Source organism: Lagopus muta, chromosome 13 (assembly GCF_023343835.1).
Source record: "Lagopus muta isolate bLagMut1 chromosome 13, bLagMut1 primary, whole genome shotgun sequence".
Lineage (NCBI taxonomy): Eukaryota > Metazoa > Chordata > Aves > Galliformes > Phasianidae > Lagopus > Lagopus muta.
In genome coordinates, this window is record NC_064445.1 from 13,159,225 (window position 1) to 13,186,205 (window position 26,981).

At 40.2% G+C, this 26,981-nt stretch overlaps 1 protein-coding gene across 3 annotated transcripts in view; it reads left to right on the top strand.

Moving 5' to 3' along the window:
• CAPN6 (calpain 6) overlaps positions 1–26,981 on the top strand; it is a 60,337-nt gene that overhangs the window by 19,438 nt on the left and 13,918 nt on the right. For all 3 annotated transcript variants that reach the window (XM_048959818.1, XM_048959820.1, XM_048959819.1), the window contains exons 4-12: positions 13,561–13,692; positions 14,080–14,288; positions 14,621–14,813; positions 17,192–17,385; positions 20,735–20,812; positions 22,006–22,201; positions 23,840–23,962; positions 25,649–25,851; positions 26,491–26,612. In XM_048959818.1, the coding sequence (XP_048815775.1) occupies positions 13,561–13,692; positions 14,080–14,288; positions 14,621–14,813; positions 17,192–17,385; positions 20,735–20,812; positions 22,006–22,201; positions 23,840–23,962; positions 25,649–25,851; positions 26,491–26,612 (1,450 nt within the window). The remainder of the gene's footprint in view (positions 1–13,560; positions 13,693–14,079; positions 14,289–14,620; positions 14,814–17,191; positions 17,386–20,734; positions 20,813–22,005; positions 22,202–23,839; positions 23,963–25,648; positions 25,852–26,490; positions 26,613–26,981) is intronic.

Here is a 26,981-nt window from a genome sequence, read left to right on the forward strand (position 1 = left end):
GGAGGTTAAGCAATGTGAAAACTCTACGTGGGAGGACCTTGTGCTCCAGAACTGGGGTTGGTGAGAAATGAATGTTTGAGAAGTGCTATAGGAACTGAAACAGAATTTTATTCTTCTCAAGATATTATTTTAGAAAGCATCTTTGTCCAAAGAGTAGGAATCCATGAATTTAGTTTAATTTACTCTCCTTCCCATCAGTGACATGATGCAGTGCATCAGAACAAGATGCAGCTTGCCAAACTTGTTTGTGGGAGCAAAACCCTGGCCCCTTGCAAAGGCCTGAGAAGTTTTGCTGTGTACAAGGCTGTCTGTCATCTTGCCTATTCTCTGAGTATGGGAGGCATTATGATAATGTTCTTTGTCATGTTTCCATCTCGTTCTGCCTGGGTAAGCCATTCCTCACAGAATAGTCTGTCTTTAATGTTTTCATCTGGTAAAACTGTCATGCATTCTTTGGAATTGCTGAAGTGTTCCCAGAATGGAGCTGTTGATCACTCTTATTATATTATTTCTGTAACTTTATTATTCCTGGAAAATAAGATGAAGCTTACCCATGAGAAGAGACAAGCATGGAATTAGGAAAGCCTTCAGCCGTCAGCAATTCCCCATGTCTGACCTCTCCATTGCAGTCTGCTGACTGGGTGGACCCTGGGTGACATAAACTTGATGGCTCAGTCTTGTGTAGCTCCATAAAATTCCTTGTTCTTATTTGTGCCTTTTTGTACTGGCTGTGTCCTTACTGGAAGTAGGAACGCAGCAACACTCTGCCTGCATTCCTGCCCTCGCTCCTCTGGAAACCTTGTTGTACAGCTGTATGTTCAGTGGGTGTCCTAATACACAGCTCCATCCTTACTCCTCTTCTTACAAATACTAGGGCAGTACTCCTTCTCTTTTTTTGTGACAATGTCCTTAGATATATTCAATCTTCAATGTGTATTGCACTTATTTCCATATGATGAAGAGGCAGCGTTCTACAAGCAGCGTCTTTCTCAGTGGTATTATTCACCCAAGTCTTCCAGGGATATAATTATGAGCAAACATTTGTAAATGACATGCATACTTGCCAAGCAGACGGATCTCCAGATGCCTATGTTTTGTTATCTTCTCTCTTGGCAATTTTTCCAGTTTATGTTTCCCTCCTTCAGACTGGATGGAGGCTTTCTTACATTGTTGCTGTGTTTTTCTCTAAAGCAAAAATGCAGGATGACCTTGGTGTCACCTCCAGAACATAACCACTTTGATTCCAAGGTCTTGAATGTTGTTTTTTTTTTTCAAGTGTCAGGTTTTGTTTAGTTGGTTCAATTGTCATTAAATGAAAATTGGCCTCTCAGAAAGTCAGCTTCTGTTTGTCCTGAGGCAATGTGATGATGGAAAGAGTGACATGGTAAAATTTATTTTGAGCCTGTAAAACAAAAAGCCTGAGGATCAAATCCTCAGATAGGATAAGTCTTCTTACAGTAATTGTTAGTTCATTGATTTAGTCTTCCCCAAGCATTAAATGTCTGGCTTCTGTGAAGGAAAAATTACAGCCTAAACATGCCAGTTCCAAAGAAAATTAAGGTACTGTTCTGTCAACACCTTTCTCCAAGAGTGAAAAGCATCCACATCCTGAAGTGGAGCTTCTTTAAGAGGGAATTTAAAGGAAGGCTTTGTATGTTAGGGGTTTTGTGTCATCCTCCCCACCCCATGTTATTTCCACATTTAATAGGATCTTTAGGACAAGTAATGTCTTGGCATCTGAGTGTTTTTTAAGCTATTATATTCTGGATTTGCGCAGTAGTTTGAATTTTATGCTCCTATCCCACAATTTAAATCTGTTTCCTTCAAGATTAACTCTATTTAAAAAATACGTATGAAGCTGTCTGTTTTTATGGCTAAAAGGAAGCTTCAAAAAAATGATTCACAACTGAGGGAACCTTTTAGAAGTGTTCTCCTGCTGATACATGGCACTGTTTCTAGTTTAATCACAAGAGCTAAAACATTCCGAATTGTCTTCTTTTTGAGTTTGCAGGAAGGAAGTGTTCCTTCTCAGGAAAGCAGACTGTATCTGTAAGATCAAATGTTATCTTCCAGCTTCTGAGTGAATTTTGTCTTTTGCACATTGCAGCTTTAAATACAGTTAACTGAAACACTCTGTAGTGTGGGAGTCAGGATCCAAGCTTTGGTCACTGTTGCAGGTGGTTAGGAGCCACTGTCACCTACTGATGTGCCATCAGGACATGAAATCTCCATCATCTGAGGTGTTCAAAAGATACCTATCTGGGAATGGTCCTGGCATGCTTTAGGTACTTGCTTAGGTAGCCCTACTTGATCAGAGGTGTTGGACAAGGTGACCATCAAATGTGCCTTCCAGCCTCAAGCATTCTGTGGTCAAGGAGAGGAGAGCGGGCTGCACTGTCAGCTGTGCCGAACCACGTGCAGGCAGCAGGTTGGATGTGCCTGACTTAGCTAAAGGGCTGGGATTTACAGCTGACAATTTGGTCTGCATCTCTGCATTTGAATAAAAACTTCAGATGCAAAGAGGGGATGGTGTTCTTGGAAAAGATAGGGACACCATGTCAAGTCGTTTCTGCAGATGTTCCAAAACCTGCAAAAAGAAAAATTAAAAGTGATTATCCTCTAGTGAAAATAATGGCTGCACTGCAAATATTTAAACTGTAAGGCAAGAAAAAAATAATAGTCAAACTTCATTTAAAACAGGCTTTCCCCTAACTTTGCCTTTTGAGAGTTATGTTTCTATAGGTTTTCCACTAACTTTGACTGTTGGACCATGATTGAATAAATTCACTGATTGATAGTGTGAGACTAGAGTTAAGAGGTGACTCATGACTTTCTCTTGGAAGTGGTCTGTGTGTCGAGCACGAGCAGTGAGATTACTGGAGACACAAATGTGCCAGAATGATTTCAGCGTCCCTGCTGGGGTTTGGTGTGAGATGTTTTTCCTGGCGTGTCATAATGAAACTCAGCCTGACAGAAGAGGAGCAGTTCTGGGATGTTCTCCAGCATGTGGAGGTGGAACAGTGCGTAAGTCAAGATGGATTTGATGTCTACTTTAGTTCATGTTTGAGTTATCAACACCTCTCAAACTGCTCTTCTTAGGTGGTAAGCAGACTGTTTCCCACAATAGAGGACCTTGGGAGGTTTCTGTCATCTCAGGTGATGAAAAGCTCAAAGTTCTACAACTTCCTAAATATTCATGGAGAACCTTCCACTTTAATGGACTATTTAAAGTGGCTCGAAAACATTTTAATAGGGATTGGAAGTCTGGTGAAGATACAGGTCTATTAGCAATGAATTCTGTGATAAAATGATTCCAGGTCTCCTGTCTGCTGTATTGCAGTTCTCTGCTTTTGACAGTTGAGTAACATTCTTTGTGTTAGTTTGGTGTCAGATTGATGTAATGTTAGTGTTCACTGAAGGAATTTGACTGAAATGAAGTAGTGAATTCAAATCAGTACATCTTTATCAAGTTGGGGAAATAAATAAGATTGATAAATACAGTGAATGTGCTACATGAGGAAACAGCACGATATAGATTAGAAAAAAAAAAAGTTTCTTGCTATGTTTTTCCAAGCAAAAGGTGTCTTAAAGATGTAAATATTTTAAACAAAGATAAAACTGGTTGTAGTTCAACAGGGATAAGATAAGATTATCAATGAGTAAACACTCTAAAAAACAAACAAACAAAAAACCTTGATTGACTGCTCCTAGTGAGCTGATGGCCTGCATTCGTTCATGTCTGACTGAATCTGCTCCAGTCTTTTTTTTTTTTTTTTTTTTTTTTTTTAGTATGGAAACCAGAAAGTCTTGGTTCATGATAGGAAACACCTTGATGGTGATGGTGAAGTTGGAATCAATTGTGTTTGGCATCAAAGTACATAGAATGCTCCCAGACTGAGCACAGAAGTAAGATGGTGTATCTCTAGCCTAAAAACTGACCAGCCAAGTTATTTTGGTTTTATTTAGAGGATGCTGTGGTCTACAAGACAGACTAATGTCTTTTGCCATCAAGGTATTTGTTCCTTCGGCCTTTCTTCCCACAGAGGAAGTACAATTACAGTGATGTTGTCTCCAAGTGGGTATCTGTTCTCCTCTTCTCCCAGCAGTGCCTTCCTATTGAGAAGTTTCAATCCACTTTGGGTGTCTTAGTAAAACTAATCACACCAAGAAGTTGAATGGGAGCAAGTTACCCTGGGGAAAGGCTTGTCCTTTATTAGTCATTGGGATGCCCACAAGAAAGGGAGGTACCAGAACAAGCTTTATAAATAGGTTTGTGGGATATAGAAGTAAATTTCTTACTGATTACTTGTGAAACATGTTGAGTTGATAACAGAAGATGGGGAAGAAAGGCAAGTGTGAGAACGTAATGAAGGTGGGTGAATGAAAAAGGAGGCTACCTGACTAAAGAGTGAATTAAAGTGAATTTATGGATATCAAGGTAATACTGGCAATCATTTGGCATCATCAGCTGCAGAGGTGGCAAATTGGTCACACGATTACTCTGAAGAATTTTACCTTATAGCTCTTGATATCGTTCTTAAAATTTCCAGAAACTTTCCAAAATTCTGACAGAATTGGAGGGAAAGGGACTTATTCAAAATGCGTTCATTTCAGTACTCTAAGAGCAACAAGACGTAGGTAGAATAAAAATAGCCTGCATAGAAGGCAAAGCACATAACTGATCAGATGGCAGGTGAGGCAAACGTGTCTTTGCTTAGATATCTTACTTTAAAAATCATTGTTGGCATTCTTGCAGCTTCATAAATTTCAGAGCTCAAGAGACTTATCTCATGTGCTGATAACTTTCCTGTTAAATGAACACGATAAGATTTTAAAAGATGTTTTAGGAGTGTAAGCTGCTGTTTCTTTTAGGATGTGTAAATCTGATCCTTTCTGCAGTTTCTGTGAGTTTATAAGGATGATAAACATCAGTCAGTCTACCTGTGTCATAAAAATACTTTTAGCATTGAGAAGTAAAATGAATACTGAAGCCTCATTTTTGAGGCAGCATTTTTTATAGCTTAGAATCTGAACTCTTTGTCAAGAACTGAGGTTCTTTAAAATGAAATGACAGTTTGTTGCACAGATTGTCAGACCAGCAGGAGTCAAATGTTTTGGGTTCTCTCTCTCCACTGGTCTATTTTATTTATTAGCAACTTCTTTGTGTTACACCCTTTGACTGCGAATCAGTAACAGTGGTGATGTTTCTTACCACCTTAATGGGTGCTGATATTTATGCTTGCCTGGAAACACTTGGCTGCCCTGATATTTGCTTGTGCTTCTACAGCACCAAGAGCTGGTGCTGCCCTCCTGGCTGCAGAAATGCCTGTTCTGGCAATGAAAGGAGTGAGCCTACCAGAAAGGTCAATGACCTGGTGGGAAGACTCTTCTTTCCTGAAGATGAGTGGTCTGATAAAGTTCAGATGTCCTGATGGCACTAAGTGTGGTTCTCTGCACAGAATCAGGCACATCTCTGTATGTGTCCTCTCAAAACTGAGGGACTCCTCTGGCTCTGAGCATAAGCTCAGGAGAGTGTGACTTTTCTAGCAAGAGTATAATTGGTATTTTAAAAAATATTAATTTCAAAATCTAAAATTTGAAAGTCGCTTAATATTTGAAGAAGCTTGTGTCTTATGAGCAGATTTCCATATACAACTTCACAGTTATTTTCATGACGCAAATCAAACATGCAGTACAGAATGGCGTGGCACCTATAATAACTGTATTGCAATGGCTGCTTCATGCACTGTTATCCCAGGCATTAAAAAACTTAGAGCAAAGTGGGGAAGAACACTTCAGGGTGCTGTCTGGCAAAGATGAGAGATTAGGAACATCAAGACTGGGAGAGGAGGATGAAGGATTATTTTCATTTATTTTCATAAAGTATCAGAGGTAACTGTCACAATTGGTAGATGCTGGCATCTAGGCTGATGTCAAGCCCTGCTGGGAGGAGCTCGTTGCTTAAGAGATTTCTGCTTTTTGATGTGGTTTAGATTTGAGCTTGTTAACCATTAATGTCTGTGTATTGCCATTGGATAAAGAAGAAATATCTCTTTCAAGTATAAAGTAACACTTCCATCGTTATCTGAATGTTCATTTCAGACAACATCCCTTATGTTGCCTGACTGTTTTCGCTACGCAATGCCTGTTCACCATGTAATAGCGTAAGACAGTGGTTTTGCTGAAATCTACTGAAATCCAAGGCTGTTTTGTAAATAGCATATTCTCTTCCTTATAAAAACAGCGATCAAGACTTCAGTCTGCATCCCTTACTAATCCCTTGAGGCACAGTATAAGGTCAGACTGGACAAGCCCAGAAAGGTCCTGGCCACTGAGCTTGTTAATGGTGCTTATTATCAGGCAAAGAAAACAGCTGCTGCCAGAGACGAGCGGTCAGGCGTACAGAATTGGGAATTCTTGTTTCTGCACTGGTCCAGTGCTGAATATTTCAGTGTCATAAAAAAATTGCTGAAGTTTTCCAACTTTCTATTCTCACTGTTTTTATTTCCACTATTAGGAAACTAGTTGACGAACTTGACTGAAAAACATGTTTTGAGGAAGCACTAAGAACGGACAGCAAAACGATGGGTGGCCTTTTTGACTGATGAACCAAGACTAGACTTACAGCCCAGGTCTGACCTCAGCCACACCACTTGCCTGAAAGGGATATCAGACAGTTTTTCTAAACTGACTGCCTCTGAGCTTGGTCTTCCCTTTTTTACTTGTATATTTAATGCAGAGACATTCCCAGTGTTTGGTAGGTTGCCCTTTGCAGGAAAAGTTAGGCTGATTTATGCCACCTGATTCTCAAAATTGAAAATACCATCCATTGCTTTCCTTTTCAGTGGAAAAAGAAGCTCAGTTCTTCTGAGATCCCTTGACTACTGGCAGCCAGTTTGGAGTGGTTACAACTTGCTAAACAGTACAATCAAACAGCTATTGTACACGTGCAGACTGACTGCACAGCTCATGTGCAATGAGTCTGATTTGTCTGGAGTTCTTCCTTGTAGCTGTGTATCCCCATGCTGTCATGCACGTTCCAGTCATTAATAAAGATTTGAACTCATGACTGATTAAATGCTGAGACTTCTAATGTCCTTATAGCTGCTGGTGGGTAGCCTGTCATACAAAGCTCCTTTGAGGTCTGTGTTTAAAACATTAAGTGTTGAACATCCTCCAGCCTCAAGTAAGTTCTACTACCTTAAGACAACACCTCTTCTCTTAGAGCATCACTGTCTCAACAGTAGAGAGAGCATATTACAAGAAAATATTGGCTTAGTGGCTGGAAAATGATTTATTTTCTAATAGGAAATGATGTTTCTCCAGAAATTGAAATATATAAAATTTTAGTATATTAACGTGGCACTTTAACTACATTCTTTTCCCTGGATTGTCAAACTAGCAGTAGCTGTGGAATGGCATAGTCTGAAGTTCCACAGAAAATGTAGTTATTGATGAGTGAAACATGGAGGAAGTAAGGTAGGTATTTCAGAACAGATGGCAACATTCGTCGATCCAAAGTGATCTTAGTAACGAATGCCTGCTCAGTGTCCATGTTGACTATACCAACAATAATCTTTGGAGGACTTTAATCCAAGATCACCAGTTTTATTTTTATATTTATATATATTAATGGCAGGGGAAATAACCAATAAAATGGTTGTATTCTAGGTTTTGACCTATGATACTTCTTTGGATGCTTTTCTGATAGTTAGCTGGGACTGCTTTTTAGTGTGTGTTACTGCAGTTATTCAATGAAATCCTCATCAAGGACAGTGGGTCAGCATCTTCTGTAGCAACAGGGTTAAAAGGAATGTGTCTTTTCTGACCCATTTACTCTTTTTTATATTGTCAATAGAGAGATCTCTCTCTAATCTCCACACTGTGAGAGCTGAGAAGGCAACGATTGTAATTTTTCTTTGAAAGAGCTCCTGCTTTTGTTACACCTGGCTGAGAGGATGTGACTGTTTCCTGAGGTGAATCTGATCTGAAGAATGGATTCTCCAATTGCTGTTCATGAGCGAAAAGTAATACAGGATGTAATACTGAATGTAGAGAAGGAAGGTTCTAAGGGAAAAAGGCAGGGAGTAAGGCTGTTGTCTTGTAAGTTCAGTGAGGGGAAAAACGTTATCCTCAAACAAAAGTGGCTTTACTCTAAAAGCTGAGTAGTAAATGCTGCAGTGCTGTATCATGGTGGTCTAAAGCATCGCAAAGTAAGATGGTGCAGCAAGAGATACTGTAATATACTTGTAGGAGAATGCATAGGGACCAGACAGTCCTTCATCACATGTTGAGTTACTTCTGCAATGAAAGAGCAGAGAGCTCTCAGACCTTCAGTAAACACTTTGTTGTTGAGGTTCAGGAGAAGGTCAGTCCTAGGGCAGATCAGTTGTACCCGTTCCAGCAACTGTTAGTGTTCTGGATGAGAGCAGCTCCAGTGTTCCAAGGGTCAGGTGAAATGTAGTGACAGCCAAAATACACACCATGTTGCCCAGTATTTGTTTTTTTTCTCTTCACAAACACTGATTCCAATCTTCCCTAAATACATGTGTCCTGTAGGCTGGGCAAGGCTGAAACTCGTGGCCTTTACTGAGCATTAGTCACAACTAAATTGAATGTGGAGAAGAAGAATGCTATAAAAATGTTTGTAATGCATTTAGTTTTATAACAAGATTTATTGAAGAGGAGGGAGTGTTGAGAAGAACTATTTCCCAATCCCAAAATAACATATTTTACATGTGGCTGGAGCAAACTGGTATAGTTTCCCTTGCCTATGTATTGGTGGATTTCTCTTTTTAAGCTGTATTGGCATTATCTTGCTTTCAGGAACAGATGTTGCTGGAGGATGAGCATGAAGTTGACAGAAGAGTTATGCAGTGTGAGCTCAGTCTGTACAGACAGAAACTGAAGGACTAAATCTGCATTTTGTAGATTTACAAGCTGTAATGGGACAGATTGTAACAGCTACTTCCAGACTCTGTAAGGGTTATTTCAGTTGAAGTCATACCTGATCTGTTTCCTTTTGAAGGAAGTGTCTCTGAGAGCTGTCCTCTAAGAGGGTAGAGCTGTACCACAGTGCATGACTGTAACTCAAGAATTCTCTTTTTTCATTCCCTGAACAGTCTTCTCAGACAAAACAAGGTTGCAAAAGGCTTTTTGTGTATGTTGAAATACGTAGGACAGTTGAACTCAATTATTTTTCTTTCTAGGGCTAACTGCTATTGCCTTGGCAAGGCATTTCTATAAACATCCCAGCACATCTGGGATTTATTATTAGATAGACAATCTCTTCTACCTCTAAAGATACGTAGCTTCAAAATAAGTGTTCTCTGTGCTACCCTCATTTAGGTGTGGCTGGTTCATAGTTAGCAGTAGATGAGATGAATTTGTGCCTCCATATTCTGGAAGAATTGCCCTTCACACTTCTTTTCCCTTACTTTCCTACGCAAAACTCACTCTTTGCAAGAGCTGGTTTGGTATGATAGGAGGACAGGAGAAAAGAAAATGGGAAAGATTATCGTTTCTGACATAAATCAAACTGCTTTAAAAAAAAAAAAAATGAAGGCAATGGTCTACCAGGCTCAAGCAGATCAGAGTGTTAGCATCAAGGAAAGATCTTGTCTCTGTATAAATAATGTTGGATTATTTTTATTATGTTAGGAGCAATTTTTTAAACGGTCCTGAAAAAAGTCAGCTCTAAATGCTACAGAATCCTTTGAAAATCTTATCTGCAAACACTGTAACTGCTTTTTCCTTCTTCCCTTTCACCAATTTTTTTTTTTGTCTGAGACAATTCACAGTCCCTAATCCATTAAAAAATGATCTTTCCCTTTTCTCATCTGTAGGAGACTTTGTAATGCTTTACAGTGCACTTTCAGTTATTATCTGTGAAGATACGCAGTGAATTAATTAACCCTCTGAATGTCCTTTTCCATGTTTGTAATCAGTATGACTCATTTAGTTAGTTCATGGACTTATGCCAACATTATGCCAATCAGAGCTAAGGGTAACTTTTTCCTTTATCTGGATTCCTGAAAATTCCAAGTAGCCACAGTGGAATGAATTTAATGCATGAGGTTATTCAGTTTTCTCCTGCGCTTCAAACCATTCCATAGATCCGGTGAAGTGGAAGTCCATTGTCTCCTACAGCTGACACTGTTTTGAAATTTCATAAAGATATATTATAGCAAAGTTGTCATCTTTCATGCTTGTACAACAATCCAAACATTTGTGCTTTAGTGAAATTCCAGACCTCAATTTATCATTCCCAAGCTGATGTTGGTTCTGCATAGATTTCACTTGTTCTGGTACTGCTCAGTATGCTCATTACTGTTTGAGTAGCAGTCCAGGCACTGGACTGCTATAGGACACAGACTGGTCTAGATTCACAATCCTGTCAACAGGATTTGGAACGTAAACTTATCTTGATGTCTTGGTAAAATAGTGTGAAGAAACAGAATGAAATTCAGCATCACTTCATTAATGCAAGCAAGTACAATGCTTTGATGTTAAGTAACTTCATGGCTAAGTTAGGGGGAAGGAATGACCTAGGCAGCAAATTCATAGGAAATGATCAGAGGATGGATCAGTATGAATACAGCCCAAATATGTGAAACTGAGGTGAAAAAGACAGAAAAAATGGCACTTTTTTTAGTAAGCAGGAGCTATGTGTACTGCAAGGCCTTGTTTGGTGTTCTATATCTGGGCTTGGCTGCCACATTTCACCAGTGATATAAGCTGCGCAGTGCTGGATGTTGGATAGTTGGAGCCCATATGGTGCAACAAAAACTGGAATTGATATGCATAATTTTTTTTTTTTGTATATAGATGAAAGTCTGGTTGCTTGGAGCAACTAAAAGTGCTCTAAGATCCTCACAAAGAGTGGAGAGCAATATAGTTAAGTACCATATTTCTTACTTTGTTGAGGGAATTGTGGCTTAGGGAGCTAATTCTGTCTCAAAAGTACTCTTTAGAATGTGCAACATTGCATAAATGGTGGTAGCATTCAGCTGGCAGCTGACTGTTACTGTGCATCTCACCTAAGTCACACCGTGACAGCTATCACAGAAGCTAGTGTAACATATGTGATTAATGCCAGGAGAAGCTGAGGCAAATGTCATTTTCTTTCAGTGTTAGTCTCAGATGTCCAGGTCTTCTGTGCGGTTTCAGAATCATGTCTTTACCAAGCAGGATCCTGTAGAATGTAAGGAGTGTGCTGGAAATGGTGAGGTGCTGCCTCTGAGTTCTGCTGTTCCGTGTTTGCTTTGGTCTGCAGTGGTCTGCACATGCTAATCTCACCCATATGTCTGGCGTTCAATGCTTACTGCTCTCTGTTTTTAATCTGAGGACTATGTAAGATATGAGGCGTATTTCCATTAGGAAAAGAGATAGTTTAATGTGGTTATTTTTGGCAAAGAAAACCAAAGAAGGTATTTGTAATACATGGTAGTGCTTAATTTGTTGCAAAACTGATGAAAACTTTGGCTTCCTATATTGAAAGCAAAGTTTGAACAACTTTAATCGTGGAGGGATCAATTTATCTCTTGTTTATTATAATAAAATAACATTTTGAAAGGAAAAACAAACTAGAAATCATCATTACAAGACATAAATATGAATTGGATATAAGACTTCACGCTACCCATGATGAATTTGAAATTTTTACTCCCACCATGAAGTGAAGGCCAACTGTCAACAGACACCAACCTCTGCAGCAGGAAACTGTTTCTATACGTCAGCTGAAATTCCCATTCCATATCAGCACCAAGGCAGGTGAACAAACCTGTCCTTTCTGTACATGGTCAGATTTCATCACACTCACAATTTTGTTATTCAAATTTTTTAGCAAGATTTGTTAATAAGCTTTGAAGCTGTCTCTGCCTGAAACTACATATAAGACCTACTGGCAGACAACAATGCCATGTAATGATCAGTCAGTTGTTTCCCAAGAGGCACTTAAAATTTTTACCAGCTGTTATTTAATAAGAAATGCCTCATGCAGGAAAAAAAAAACCCAAAAAACACAGACACGTATTCTTAGAGAAAACAGCATCAGCTCCATGCACTGTGTACAGTGAGCCACCACAGGCTGCCATCTGCTAAACCTCTTCAGGAAAACAGGCTTCCAGCTCAGCAGTGATATTCCTTTTGTTCTCAAAAAATAAGTTCAGATGCCATTGTTTTGTCACAGTCCCATCAAAGGGAAAGCTGAGAAGTTTTGACATGCCTTACATTTTGGGATGTAATGTCTGTAATTATCAAAGGACCGTGAGACCTCAACAGGTGAAGAGCACAGCTCCTTATTCTACTGCTAGTAACAAACTGGAGAGACTACACTAATTGTGGAGTCTTCTACAGTATTGAGGTGAGATGAGTTATTTCTTCTGCATTTCTAATGCAGAAATATGAGATAATTTCCTTCCAACAGTGTTGAAATTTTGGGTTATTCTTATACTGCGAAAGAACAGAATTTCTTACTGCTCTTCCATCTTCTTAAGTGGTCAGGAAAAGCAGTGATTCAGATGGAGAGCATCATGAGCAATCTTAGAGCTGGCTCTGTGTCAATTATGGGATGTTAAGATTAGCTGGTTTTTGAAGTTTTACTTGGCCTAATCTGAAACTGTGAGGCCTTATGTGTATCAGTTTAGAAGAACCCCTTCTACCAAGAGTAATCAAGACAGAATTACTGCAAAACGCACCCTTGTAGCTTTCCTGTTTGATGATACTTAGAAGTGTTCCTTCTGGTGCCTTGGTCTGGAGGCCATCATTGCTCCCCTTGAGAAAGACACAGGAAAGGGAAAGCTATGGAGGAGCGGGGAGACATTACAGCAGGAGTCAACTATGCTTTGGTGAGAATCTGCACATAAATAGAAATGGAGACAGGAAAGCAATAGGAGAGGAGGCAAAGTGGTTCAAATAAGAGCCAAATCAACGAGAGAAAGGAGACCCAGAGACTGTAGGGTACATTTCAAAGATGTATTTTCTATGTTTTTCAGTGCTGGGTGGAGGCGTCACTGCAGCAGCTCATGCTGCCTGCAGAGGAGGGTTTCCAGGATGGCAGCCAAGGGACTAGCAATGACAGAACATAAGCTTTCCTGGTGTCAGCAGCATCATTTCCAGCTACTTTCTTTGATTTTTTTTTTTTTTTTTTTGTCAGAATCTTTCTCTGTAATGCTTCCTCCTTCTCCTTTCACTTATTTTCAGCTCTCATCAGCTTGCCCTAATGTCAAATAACTCTAATAAATACTAAATGCATTCTAGTCCTCAAATATCACTGCAATTGAGAGAAGAAATAGGAACTCTGGCCAAAAAAAAAAAAAAAGCCCAAAAGCAACTGGCTGAATTCTGACCTTTAGATAAGCCTATATAGTCTACACATTAAAAGTATAATAATCCCATATACCCTGACTTGTAAATGTACTCTGTGTCAGGATGCTTTTGAGTTTCCTGTTACAGAAACTTGGTGTTTTGACAGGGAGAACAGCACATGTGAATGTGTAGAACATGTGTGGAGAGGGATAGCTGTGATCATCCCCAGTAATCTCTGATTTGCATTGTTAGGATCTCTGTCAAGACCCTTATCTGTTTGTGAATGGAATCAGCTCTCACGACTTGCACCAAGGCAGCTTGGGGAACTGCTGGTTTGTGGCTGCATGCTCCTGTTTGGCACTGAGGAAGGCGCTCTGGCAGCAGGTAGGTGACCAGTGTACTTGCTGCATGAAGGGGCTAATATGACTTGGATGAATGGTGAATGTTGGTGCATGCAAATCCTCCCTTTCATTAGAAGTTCATTTTTTTCAGTTATGAGACCTCCCAACCGCCTGGTTAAATTGAACATCGAAGAAAAGATGCAGCAAAGCAATGGTCGTTCTCTGCAGATCCATTCAAATATTACTTTTCTAACGGTGTCTTTAAGATAGGCTATCTTTGCACAAAATTAACCATCTTTTTCACTGCTTCATCTATTTGAGGTCAGCTGCTGATGAAACTGAATACCAGCCCAGTGCATGTGTCAGGGCACTCAGCTCTCTGAATAAATCTTAACGTATTTAGTGAACTTTCCCTCACGTTCTTTCTTAGGTGATTCCAGGCTTTCAAGAACAAGAATGGGACCCTAAAACACCAGAGAAATATGCTGGAATTTTCCGTTTCCGTTTCTGGTGCTTTGGAATATGGACAGAGGTGGTTATTGATGATCTGCTGCCAACAATTGATGGGACATTGATCTACTGCCATTCCAATGTGGAAAATGAATTCTGGAGTGCATTACTGGAGAAAGCTTATGCAAAGTATGAGCCAGTTCATTGTCCTTTTAGACCTCAGCACTGTCCCTTCTATCTGCTTATTTTCTCTCTCAGCTTTATCATACTTTCAAGGATTTTAGGCTTGCTCTCAGTAGAGAACCTAAGAGGTTGAAAATTTCAATGCACTTTACTTTAGCGGCCCAAAGCCTTAAAGACCTTTCCACTCCTTTCTTAGCAAGGGTTTATCTGCAATTTGCGGTTTTGCTTAGTTTTGTTTTCCCTGGTGAGCCACAAATACATTATCTAAATCCATCCAAAGTAGAGCACTTCTAAAAGCACAGAATAAAATGAATTTAAATGTTCTATGTTACCTCAAGGTTGGCTGGATCTTATGAAGCCCTGGATGGAGGTAGTGCTGCAGATGCAATAGTGGATTTTACTGGAGCAGTGGCAGAATCTATTGATTTGGTACAGGGAAAATACAGTGAGACTATTTCAGAGCAGATGAAGCTGTTTGAAGATTTGCTGAAAGTGCATAAAAGAGGCGGGCTGATCAGCTGTTTCATCGCGGTATGTATGGCGAGCTGGATTTTGGAGTTTATTTTAATGAACTTTCTTACCTGGAAAAATGTGCCTACTCGATAAAAGTATGTTCTCTCAGCACTAAGTTGCTGAGTCTTCTTGACTCTGGCTGTGAAGATAGTCATCTTGCTAGTGTAACACTGGAGTTGGTATGAAGGCCAAGATCTGCTTGAATTTCCCCATCTCTAAAGCAAAGCTTGTGTTCCATTTCCAGTGTCTGTCTGTAATGTTTAAATGGACCCTCAATTGAGCTGATTCATTCTGAGACTTGCGTGATTGTCATGGCTGTTCTGCAATTACCGAGAATAGCAGGAAATAGCTGTGTTTAGAAATTTTCCCCATCTGTAAAGCAAAGCTCATATTCCATTTCCAACGTCAGTCCGCAGTGTGAGTACTAAATGGACCCTCCAGTGCTGATTCATTTTGAAACTTGCATGAATGTCATGGCTGTTATGTGGTTACTGAGAATAGCAGGAAATAGCTGTGTTTAGAGATGCCTATGAATCTTACATGTCTAGCTATGCCTGGCCACACACTGCCCTGTGCCAATGCCATGCTACCAAAGGCGAACACACCTGGTCCCTTGTGGGGAGTTAACTTGAACCTGAGAACTCAGCTAGGATAGGAGTCCTGAACCATCTCTCCCAGCAGCATAAGACAACAGCTCAGAAACAAATTGTTTTAAGTCTTTGGTGTTTGTTTTACATTTGTCACGAGGTCAGAATTTGTATTTAAAAATACAAGTCTGGTTTGCTTGGATTAGGCTGGCAGACCAGACTTACCAGTGTGACTGTGTTTATGAAAGAATTCATTAATGCTAAATGCTGAGTCAGTTCAGTTTCCTAACATGGATCTGTTAGGGGTAGACAAAATCTAGGGAGTTGTATTTTAGAAATCAATTAATAAGGCAGTTGTAATCCCTTCATGTCTTCCTGGCATTATATTTCTGCCTGTCAAATTAAATGCAGATGTCTCTAAGCTTGATTACGCAGGGGCTGTTCCTAGTGGTTTGGCTTGACTCATCTACATTTATCACTTTTTGATAGATATAGTGTACACATAATGAAGCTTGCTAGATATAGAATATTTAATCCTTGAGTGGCTTCTCTGCTAAACTAAACACATCATCATTTTCCTCATATTACGAAAAATAGCTCTGGTCTTCACTGCTTAGAAGTTTGAAGAACAGATGTTTAAATATCTCAGCTAAATAAATAAATAAATGGCCCCAGAAGAAAGCCCAGCAGTTGAGAAAGGCCTGGAGGATAATAAAAACAGCAGAGAATATGCAGACTCCTGTACTGTGAAAGAGTCTTGTTTGCTTTTAGTTGTGAAAAATGCAAGTGGAAGTGTTACACTGGAGGAAGCCCAAACCCTTTGGAAATGTCTGCCGGTCTTGATGTAACACGTGCTGATTCTTTAGGAGCTGTTGATGGTGAAAGGCAAAGAGGTCTGGGAGAGAGTCTCACACTTGCAAGAGCATCTGTCTTTTCTGATTTGATGTAAATTTATCTTCTGCCTTTTTTTTATTTTTTTCTGATTTCTTCTCTTTGGGACTGAACACTTTAGTATCAGTGCAACACTTGCCTGAGGAGGAAGACTGGTCTGTTTAGACCAGAGAAATTTTAAAAGGGGTACAAATATTGGGAATAGTACAGTGCATTTCATAATTCTAGTAAGTCCATCTCTCTACACCAGAGCAAAGTCTTGTGACTTTTGTGAGTTACACATGAGATCTGCACTGGGTCAAATTTGCCTCTCTTGCTGTCCAAGTGAGTGTTTGAAGTGTACAGATTATGGCCCAATACAAGTGAGATTCTGGATATGGTTCATTGCAAAGCTGCCCATGCTGGCAACAAATAGCATAGGATCAGTCCAGAAGCATAACCTTTTGGGCTGTTTCTGGCTCAGAAGCAACATTATAGCACTGCCACAGTTTACTTTTCACACTCTCCTGCCCAGTCTATGTGCTGCTCAAAAGCAATGCTGCACTGACTTTGTAAAGGGCCAGTCATTCATGTCAGCTCCAGCATTTGTATTTGATACTGTTTTTCTGGTGTACTTAAAAGATGTTGTTTTGGATACGTTAAATGAAATTGTGTTCTGTTTTGGTAAATTGGCAAATGCTACGTATGCTTAGATCTGCATTTCACTGAACCTAGGGCATCCAGCAGGACAGTCTACTGCCTGGTCCCTGCTGGTAACCAGGCTTCTTATTGAAGTCTATGAGAAGCAAACCCAGTTTCTAAGAAATCCTGCAGCTCTGTTAAAGAAAATTAGCCTTCCCTGTCCTGCCCCTTGAATGTGTAGATGTCAAATGTCCTCAATGACACGAGTTCTCTTTTTTGTCATTTTTGGTGCTGAAGTCTTCCTCTGGAAGAGCCAATGAGGTGGAGTCAAAGACAGGTCTTGTCGCTGGTCATGCCTACTCAGTGACTGCAATTCGGAAGCTGCACCTTGGAGAAAGTCTGACATTCTCTTTTAACACAGAAAAGCTCTTCATGGTCAGGCTGAGGAATCCCTGGGGAAATAGAGAGTGGAATGGTGCCTGGAGTGACAAGTAAGTGCTGACAATCCAGTGTTAAAGGAACAAATTTGTTTAGGGCCACCAGAAGCTCACACATTATTAAATACAAAGACATAAGCCTGCAGTGTTCAGCGAGATCTGAAATGTTCTGTCATCTCTTCCTGTTCTGTGAGCACATCCAGGAGAGTTATAAATTTCTGGACCTTAGTGTACATCGTTCTTCTGGCCCACTGGATCTTGAGTAGAAAAACAGCCTATGATTAAGATGATGAGTCAAGAACATGAGGTTTGTTCCCAGCTTCACCACTGAGTTTGTGACTCAGTTTCTCATCTGTAATTTCTAGCTGCTGGGGATGATACAAACCTTTTGTTCTTAACAAATTTAAGCAGCTGGTGAAAAATGCTGTAAAATTACCATATTGAGTTTTAATATGGGCCATGAGCCTAGCAAGCACCCCTATAGAGTTGGCAATGATTGCTGGAGGAGATGTATTCCATTGCTGACAATTAACACGTGACAAACATTTAATTAGAATGTTACAGTTCAACACTGTGCTTACCCACCACTGTTAATATTCAATAATGCAATGTTCTTAACAGTATAATAACTTTTTATCTTCCTGCTTCAGCTAGCAAAAATTATTAGTTTTAAACAAGAGGTTGGTTCAGATGAAATATTAAGCTGGTAGAATGCTAAGAAAAATACTATTTGTTAACAGAGAAGGTCTTGCAGGGGGTATAAAGGTTGGAGGCTGTCTGAGGCAAAGTGGTCACGAAATGATAGATTTTTTTGATCCTTGTTGAAGCACAGAGGGGAGTCAGCAGAACTGCTGCCTTGGACTTCTGGAGGGCAGACTTTGGTCTCTTTCAGACCATGGTTGAGAGAGTCACTTGGGAGGTAGTTCTGGAGGGAGCCCAGAGAGGCTGGGAATACTCTAAGGAAGGTATTTTAAAGGTGTGGGAGCTGGGGAGCTGACCATCTTCAAGTCATAGAAGACAAGCTGATAGGCAGGGAGACCTGTCTGGCTGAACAGAGACCTTTGGCTGGAACTCAGGAACAAAAGGGAAGTTTATGGTCTTTGGAAGAGGGGGGCAAGCAACTTATGAGGATTACAAATACACAGTGAAGCTGTGCAGAGAGAAAATTAGAAAGGCCAAACCCCAGCTAAAACCAAACTTGGCCACTAATGTGAAAGACAACAATAAATATTTCTATAAATACATCAGCAGTATGAGGAGGACTAGGGAAAATCTCCATCCTTTGTTGGATGCAGAGGGGAACACAGTGACCAAGGATCAGGATAAGACTGAGGTACTTAATGCCTTCTTTGCCTCAGTCTTTAATAGTAAGACTAGTTGCTCCCTGGGCATACAGCCCCTTGCACTGGAAGATAGGGGTGGGGAACAGAATAAGCTCTGCACGATCCATGATGAGATGGTTTTGGACCTGCATTGAAAGCTGGATGGTCTCATGTCCATGGAGCCAGATGGATTGAATCCTAGAGTGCTGAGGGAGTTGGTGGTTGTGGTTGCCAAGCCACTCTCCATCATCCTTTGACAGTCCTGGCTAACCGGGGATGTCCTGGTGGACTGGAGACTGGCAAATGTGATGCCTGTCTTCAGAAAGGACTGGAAAGATTGAGGCCAAGGTAAACTGTACAAATTTCAGTAGGGCCAGGTGTTGGGTCCTGCATTTTGATCACAACAGCCCCAGGCAGCCCTACAGGCTTAGGGAGGAGTGCCTGGAAAGCTGCCTGATTGAAAGGGACCTTGGTGTGCTGATGGACAGTCGGCTGGATATGAGGCAGCAGTGTGGCCAAGTGGCCAAGAAGGCCAATGGCATCCTGGCTTGGATCAGGAATGCTGTGGTAAGCAGGACTGGGGATGTCATCCTGCCCACTGTACTTGGCACTGGTGAGGCCCCACCTCAAGTACTGTCTTCAGTTTCAGGCACCTTAATACAGAAAGGACATGGAGGTGCTGGAGCAGGTCCAAAAAAGGGCAGCAAGGCTTGCAAAGGTCTTGGAGAATATGCAATGTGAGGAGCAACTGAAGGAACTGGGACTGTTTAGTGTGGGGAAGAGGAGGGTGAGGGGAGAGTTTATTGCTCTCTTCAAATACCTGAAAGGTGACTGCAGTGAGTGGGGTTGGTCTCTTAACTGGTGACAGGTGACAGGACAAGGGGAAATGGCACCAGGAGAGGTTTAGGTTGGATATCAGGAAACACTTCACAGAAAGGGTTGTTAAGTTCTGAAACAGGCTCCCCAAGGAGGTGGTTGAGTCACCATCCCTGGATGTGTTTCAAAACCTTTTGGATGTGGTGCTCGGGGACGTGATTTAGCAGAGGGTTGTTAGAATCAGGGTAGTATGGTTAGGTTGTGGTAGGACTTGACAATCTTGAAGGTCTTTTCTAACCTGAATAAATTCTGTTTTTCTATGAAAATAGTATGTCTTTTTTAACTTGAGCCCTCATGGTTCTCTGCTAGGTCTTGTCTGAGCTGTCACTCATTCCAGAGGACACTGATGTTGGCCCATTGTTTTTTAGCCTAACAGAGAACTGAGAATTTCCAAATTAAATTGAGGATTTCCAAATTGGTGAAGAAAATGTTGCTTATGACTAGCAACCTCTTTCCTTTAGCTTCACCTTTATCTTCCAAATACATATGGAAAGGGAGTGAGGAATTGTCTCCATTTTTTCCTGTTAACACATAAGGGAAGGGACTTGTACTTTATTTGATCATGTTATCTGATCTAAGCATCAGAATACTTACATGTGAAATCCTTGGCTCCCATGTAGAGAGGTGTGTTTTTCTGGGGTCGATGTAGGACATATAAATGCATGTTAGACCAGGCAATGCAGTGTAGTATTACTCTGGAAACTGGAAGCTAGGCTTACTCTGCCTAGAAGAAACAATAGTTTCTTCTCAAAGGCTCTCTGGGAAATCTATGGAGCCTTCCTGCCTCTCAAGGAGATTGAAAGACAAAGCTAATACTCTGATTTAGGAAGTGTTCAATATGCTCTTGATTAGCAAATCTGTGTTTCTTTGAAGATCCTTTAAGAAATTGGGTCAGTCTCATGTGACCTTCCAAAATAACTCTTTAACTGTCCTAAGCTAGAGTGTAACAAAGGAAATCAATGAAATTCTGCTCTAGCTGGGCCAATTTGCTGTTCACCTCTTTTATTTCTAGTATGTTTCAAATCAGTTAATGATTTTAAACTCCTTCTGTAAGCCATGTACCCTTTTCTTGAATACAATCTGCCATTTATATTCCATTGTTATTTTTATAAAGAGGGACCATGAGAGAATTTTCCTTTTAATTGGTTTTCCAGATAAGAATATTTAATTTTATTTAGTACATCTTTTTTTTTTTTTCTTTCTAGTTCTGAAGAGTGGAAGAAAGTCAGCAATGCGGAGCGTAAACGTCTGGGACTCACTGTTGAGAATGATGGAGAGTTCTGGTGAGTGGGAGTCATGTGGAGGGGTTGGAAATAATGGCTACACTGAGTAATCACAATTATCTCTGCAATTCAACAGCTTCAAAAACAACTCTGCAATATGAATAATAGATTATCCAGTTAGCACAAGGTCTGCTTCTTTTAAACTCCCGAAAGATGACAGAGGAAACAGAGAAAAAAAAAAAAAAGTAGTTCTCAGTAAATATAAGCTTCAAACCCCTTCAAAATATTTCAAAATGTATTATCTGCATTTATGAGAGTCACTTATAATCTGAGATAACACATGTACTGGTTTACATGACAGAACACCAAATATTGAACACGCTGTCAGTTTTGGTTAGTGACTACTGAGTCTATTTGTAGGATTTTTAAGTCCAAGGTGCCAGTAAATGCAGTTGCAGCAAATGAATTTTGGTGCTGGTCAGTTTTTTCCAGCGCAAGGACAGGAAGTGTCCATTTTCTACAGAATCTGTAGAACTCAAATTGCTTGAGTCCAGCTTAAAACTCAGATCCAGTCAGGCAGTCCAGCAGCTTCTTCAGTTGATCATCAGTACTGCATCACATATGCTAGTAGGGCTCAGTATGGAAAATCTTCTGTACTTTGTCAGAACTGGCAAACAGAAGCTGCCTGTAGGATTTGGTCCCAGAGCATTAGTGGGCCAGTACATTATGGTAGTCCAGAGATACCAACCCGTTCTCTTGTGCAAAAAAGGAGAAATATTTTCAAACTGTCCTGAGATCCAGCCTGTTACCATGGCAGATGGAGGTTACAGCATTGAGAAGCTATGAAAAACTACATCCAGAGCATTTAGGTTTTAATCTTGTTCATGAACAGATGTAACAAGGACCATAATTGTGTTCTGGAGGAGTGGATTTTTTATTCAGCTTTGATTGCAGGTGATCTCCTTTCTCTTTGCAAAAACTGAAGTTATCAAATCCAGCCTGGTAGATACAACTGGTCATTTTGGCTTAATGCTCTGAGGTGATAGTTTTTTAAGTGAAATTCTAAGATAGTGTGATTGTGGCTTCATGGGTATTTCCACGTGGAGAGGTTTCTGGTGATTCTGTCCTCTGGAAGCTAAACAATGCCTGCAGTTAAATTACTGGAAGATGTCATGTGTTATTGTGGCTCTGTGGGTGAATAGCAGTGTTTACTTTCAAATAAACCATGATTTTCCTGGTGTCCTGTGGAACAGGATGACATTTGAGGACTGGTGTAAGAATTTCACTGATGTGGACATCTGCCGGATTGTAAATACCTCCTACTTCAGTATCCACAAGACCTGGGAGACAAAAATGCTGCATGGGGCTTGGGCAAAGAATTCAGAGCCCCTGCTAAATCGCTGTGGCGGATGCTTTGATAACACAGAGACCTTCCTTCAGAATCCCCAGGTGAGAGTCTCTACTTTGCACAGTTTGAAGTATATCCACTTAAGAGTTTTTGAAGCAGATGGAGAAGCAGTTCTTCACTCCTCTGATTGTCAGTGCCTCCTTTCTAGAAGGTGATTTTATTCAGATATCCCCATGTATTAATCTGAATGTATTCCATGTACTTGTCTGGGCCTACTTGTGTTTAGCAGAGAACAAAGTATAATTGTCATGGTTGAGTGCAATGCCCGATGTAATGGAAGTTCTTATTCCAGTTGCCTCTAGGCTAGTTAATTAAAAGTCTCTTAATGGCAGTGCTGAAGCACATTTATGTTAGCTTAGGGCTGTCATCAGTTACTATGGCACATACTACTGCAATCTGGAGAGACGCTCTGTTCTCCCTCTCACTGCTTGACACTGAAACCTCTTGTGAGGTTCATCTGTATCGAGGGGGGCTTTGACACTTCCAGTTCCATTAAAGTAAGTGAATTTAAGCCGCCAAGTATGTAGGCACCCCTACAGCCACCTGCTGGTTTTCAGGTTGGTACCTATTAGGACAGCTGAAATATCTTCAGTTCAAAGATCACTGCAGTTGCACACCTCTCATCAGTCCAAGAGAGCTCTCTTGCACTCTTAAAGCTCCCCTTCCACACCTCTATTTGCTCAAGGACACCCTAGCCTGTCTGACAGTATAACACTGTCTGCAGTTCAGAAGGAATAAGAATAAAAATGTGTCTGACTGCACGTCTCTGCATATTTTTATATGCAGAAAGAAAGAAATAAAATCCAGAGTGAGATACTTTGAGTGTTAAATTCTTTATCATATATGGAAACACCCACCGGATGTTTTTCATCTGCATAAAGCCCACAGATTCACTTTTGAACTGATCTGGTAGAATTGCTTTAGTGCTGTATTCAATTCAAGAATCGTTTATTGAGCTAGGAATTGCTGCCTAAGCCTGAAATAATTTGCTTTGATTGGTTTTAAACCCAGGTCAATTCAAGTTTAAACAGTCTGGATAAAAGATTTGCATGTTAAAGATGCAGGAGGCCTTCTTAGTCCTTTTAACTGTGTGCTCCTAAGGCTTTCAGAAAATCTGAGAAATACTATAATTAACATTCCTGTCATTCTTATATTAAATAGAAATTGTAGATGCAAGCGTAGAAAAAAATTAACATTTGGAAGGTACCTTCCTTTGCAGGTCCTGTATGAAGATGATATTTGAAACTTACTGGCCCTGTTTAGATAACTCAGCTTAAGAGAATAATCTAAAGTGAACATAGACCCTATCTGAAATCTATTGGTTTATTTTTTTATCTCACTCCTGATTTACATATTTCTAAATGAAAGTTTCAGAGTGGCTCTTCCCTTCTGCTGCCTCAACAGTTATTTTTTAACAGTCTCATGCTGCCCTGTTAGGCAATTTACCTGCTTTTTTTTTTTTTTATATGTGTGCTTGTGTGTGTTTTTTTGTGTTTTTATTTTTAATTAGTATTGATTTTCAGATGTAAATTGCTGAGAAAGTGTTATGCATAACTTTCCTCCTACCCTCAAATGTGTTTTCAGTTCCCTCCTTTTTATGCATCCATTTCCTCAGTGATAGCTTTATCCTCTGTCTAATAAGGCTTTTTTATCAGCTTACTGTCCTCTCTCTTACTTAGTACATCTTTGATGTTAAGAAGACAGAAGACAAAGTGTTGATCTCATTACAACAGGAGGATCGGCGCAGGAGCAAAAAAGTAGGGAAAGGAGACAACATCATCATTGGTTTTGAAATCTTCAAGGTAGGCACAACTGGTTCAGAGTTTGTTCTGAAACCTCGCTTCATTCTGGCAAATGAAACCTTTGGCAGATAGAGGCATGACTATCACAGAGGGATCTGGCTCTCCACAAGTTCTGTGTGCGTTCACTCACTACAGCTGACATTAGACAGACTGTTTGAACTGCACTGAATTTAGTTCAGTGCAAACTCTATTTGAACTGAAGGAGCGTAAGTCATTATTACCTACTGCAAAAGAATTCGAAATGTTTTTCATTATTCCAAACTTTGGAGAGACAGATTGTTTTTTCGCAGAAAAATGTACTAATGCTTGAAACATGGAGGTTTTATTTCTTTGTCTCACTGGAGAATCCTACCTCTATTCAAGCAAATACAGCCAAGTGAATGAGTTCTGAAAGTCTGCAGTTTTTCTTTTCCCACTTAGACAAGTCAAAAGTGTCAAGAGCGATTTCAATAGCTGGAGTAGTGAGTAGGAAATGAGAACATGTGAAAAGAAGCCAAAGGGATCCCAAACAGTAATTTAATTACACTCTTAGGGCAAACTGTAAAACAAAAACACAAGGACTAAAAGCAGAAGGAGGAAAGAAAGAGAAACAGCTATGCATCTTTTTCACTGAGGAGAGGGATTATTTTATAATCCCTTGCTATAACTAGTGGGGCTGCACTCAGGCTATGGCCCTACTTCAAAAATAGCCAGTTTTTAACAGTCAGTCACAGTTGTTGGCATCTATATCACACCTGTATGTTTGACAACCACCTGCTTACCAAATGTATTGAAAAGTGTCAATCTAGAAAGTAGCATAATCTCCCCATGCCTTGCTCATGTCTGATTGCTAGGAAGGCTTGGAAAAGAAATTGCATCTTCAGAAACATGTCAATGCTCTGTCTTTTATTTCTGTTCAGTAATTTTCTATTTTGGAAAAGTTGGAAACCACCAGATTTGTTAATACAGCTATGGGCCTTCCGAAGACCATGCTGTAAATTATCAGAAGACAAAAGAGAAATACCAGAAACGAATGCAGGGCTGTGATCACTCACAGGAGAATAGATTTATGTTTTAACTGTGCTGTGGCAAACATTAGTTGCCTGAAGAGTGTTAATATTTAAGCACAGCTTCACAAAACAAAATATAAATGATAATTCTCTAGCTTTTTTTTTTTTTTTAATTATTCAGGGAAGGACAATGTAAATATGGCTGTGTGCATCTGTTCGTGTGCCCTGGATTGAGAGTTTGCAATATAAGACTGAAAGGCTGTATCTCACGTGCAGAGTACAGCATGCTATAGAAAGCAGGCAGATAATCTCATCCTCACCTAAGATGGCAGTGTAGCTTAGCAGTTGATGCCCTTGGAGTGTGCATGCATCTCTGCAAATATTCAAAGTTCTGCAGTAGCATAATGTCTGTTAGTGGACAAATGTGTCTGCCAGTCTCAAACTATCACCTCCACTTAGGGATGTATGAGTACATGTATATGTGGAGTGCAAAGCAGCACTGCTTGGGAGCCAGTGTGGGCTAGCATTGGGAGCACTGAGTTGGCTGTCAGGAGTCTGTGTCACAACTACAGTGAGTGAACTGTGACAAACCAGTGTTTTTTCTGCCCGTGAAAGGCTGCATGATATGCAGGGAAAATCCTGCCTGCTGTCTCTGATATTCTTCCTTGCTAACCTTTATATTGCTCTGTGGTTGTAGGTAGAAGATAACAGAAGCTATCGACTACACAAGCTGACTGTGCAGGAGAGAGTAGCCACATCTCCATACATCAATACACGCAATGTGTTCTTGAAGAAGACCCTTAAGCAAGGCCGTTACATCCTTATCCCAACTACATATCTTCCTGGCATCGCTACAGATTTTATCCTGAGACTCTTCACTGATGTGCCGTCAAAGCTCAGGTAGTCTTGCACTCACAGTTGCATGAGATCTTCCCTTGCCTGTACTGGCTGTACCTTCCTGAAAATCGTTGCCTGGTTGCCCTCAAATATTGTTGACTCACTAGCATGTATCACTTCAGAACTCCAGAAGATGTCCTTCAAGACAGCCTGAGTCACCTCCAAGAATCTCCAGGTGGTCTACTGGCTTTTGTTTGTGCTCCGGACATTTTTGCTTGATGACTTAAGAACAACTGGAACTCTGAATCTTTTAATCTGGCTTCTGTAGTTGCCTTAAGTTTTGGTGCAGAAAGCTGAATATTGGTACTTGTCTGTACAGCTGATACTGTCTTTAACCAATCTCATTTGAAACTAGTGGTTATCTGTGAGAGCAAAACTAGTTCTTAGTAGAACGAGGCCCAATGAATTTTTGTCTTGTTTTGACATTACTTTTGTTTAAAAAAAAAAAAAATTCCTACCACTTTTGTTTTGCTGTCATACAAGAGATGAAATACATTTAGTGTGGTTTGCTTTGTTTTTACTTCTGCAAGTCTGTACCACAAATTTGCAACAAATGTCAAGTTCAGAAAAGGCCAACAATTCAAAACCATTGATAATCTGCTTGAAATTCATTGCTGCAATTGCTTTGCCTTGATTTTTCAGAGAGCTGACAGCAGATAAGCCTGAAATGACATGTTGGAGTCTTCTTTGTGGCTATCCACGCAGAATCACCCAAATCAAAATCCACTCTGCAGAAGGCTTACAGGAGCAAGATGGATCAGGTGGTAAGTGTAAAACAAGCCTGGAAGAATGGAAAGGGCTTCTTCAGTCCTCCAGAGCAGAGCTAAGTTGACATGTAACCAGTCAGAAATTATCCAAAGAAATTGGGTTGTTTTTTTTTCCAACACATTTTAAGATCTGTTCAAAAGGAGAGCTCAGATGAATAAGATGATGTAAACTGGCAAGAGTCATGTGTCATCTATCCTGGTGCAGATGGACTGTAGTAGCCAGACTCTCTCCAGAAGCTTTTTGTAGGGATTAGTAAGAAATTAACTTTTCAGGGGTATCTGTTTTCTGAATGGAAAAATCCAGGGAGACTGTTGAGTAACACACATGACTACACATGTGGTGTATTACACTTACCTCAGTGATAT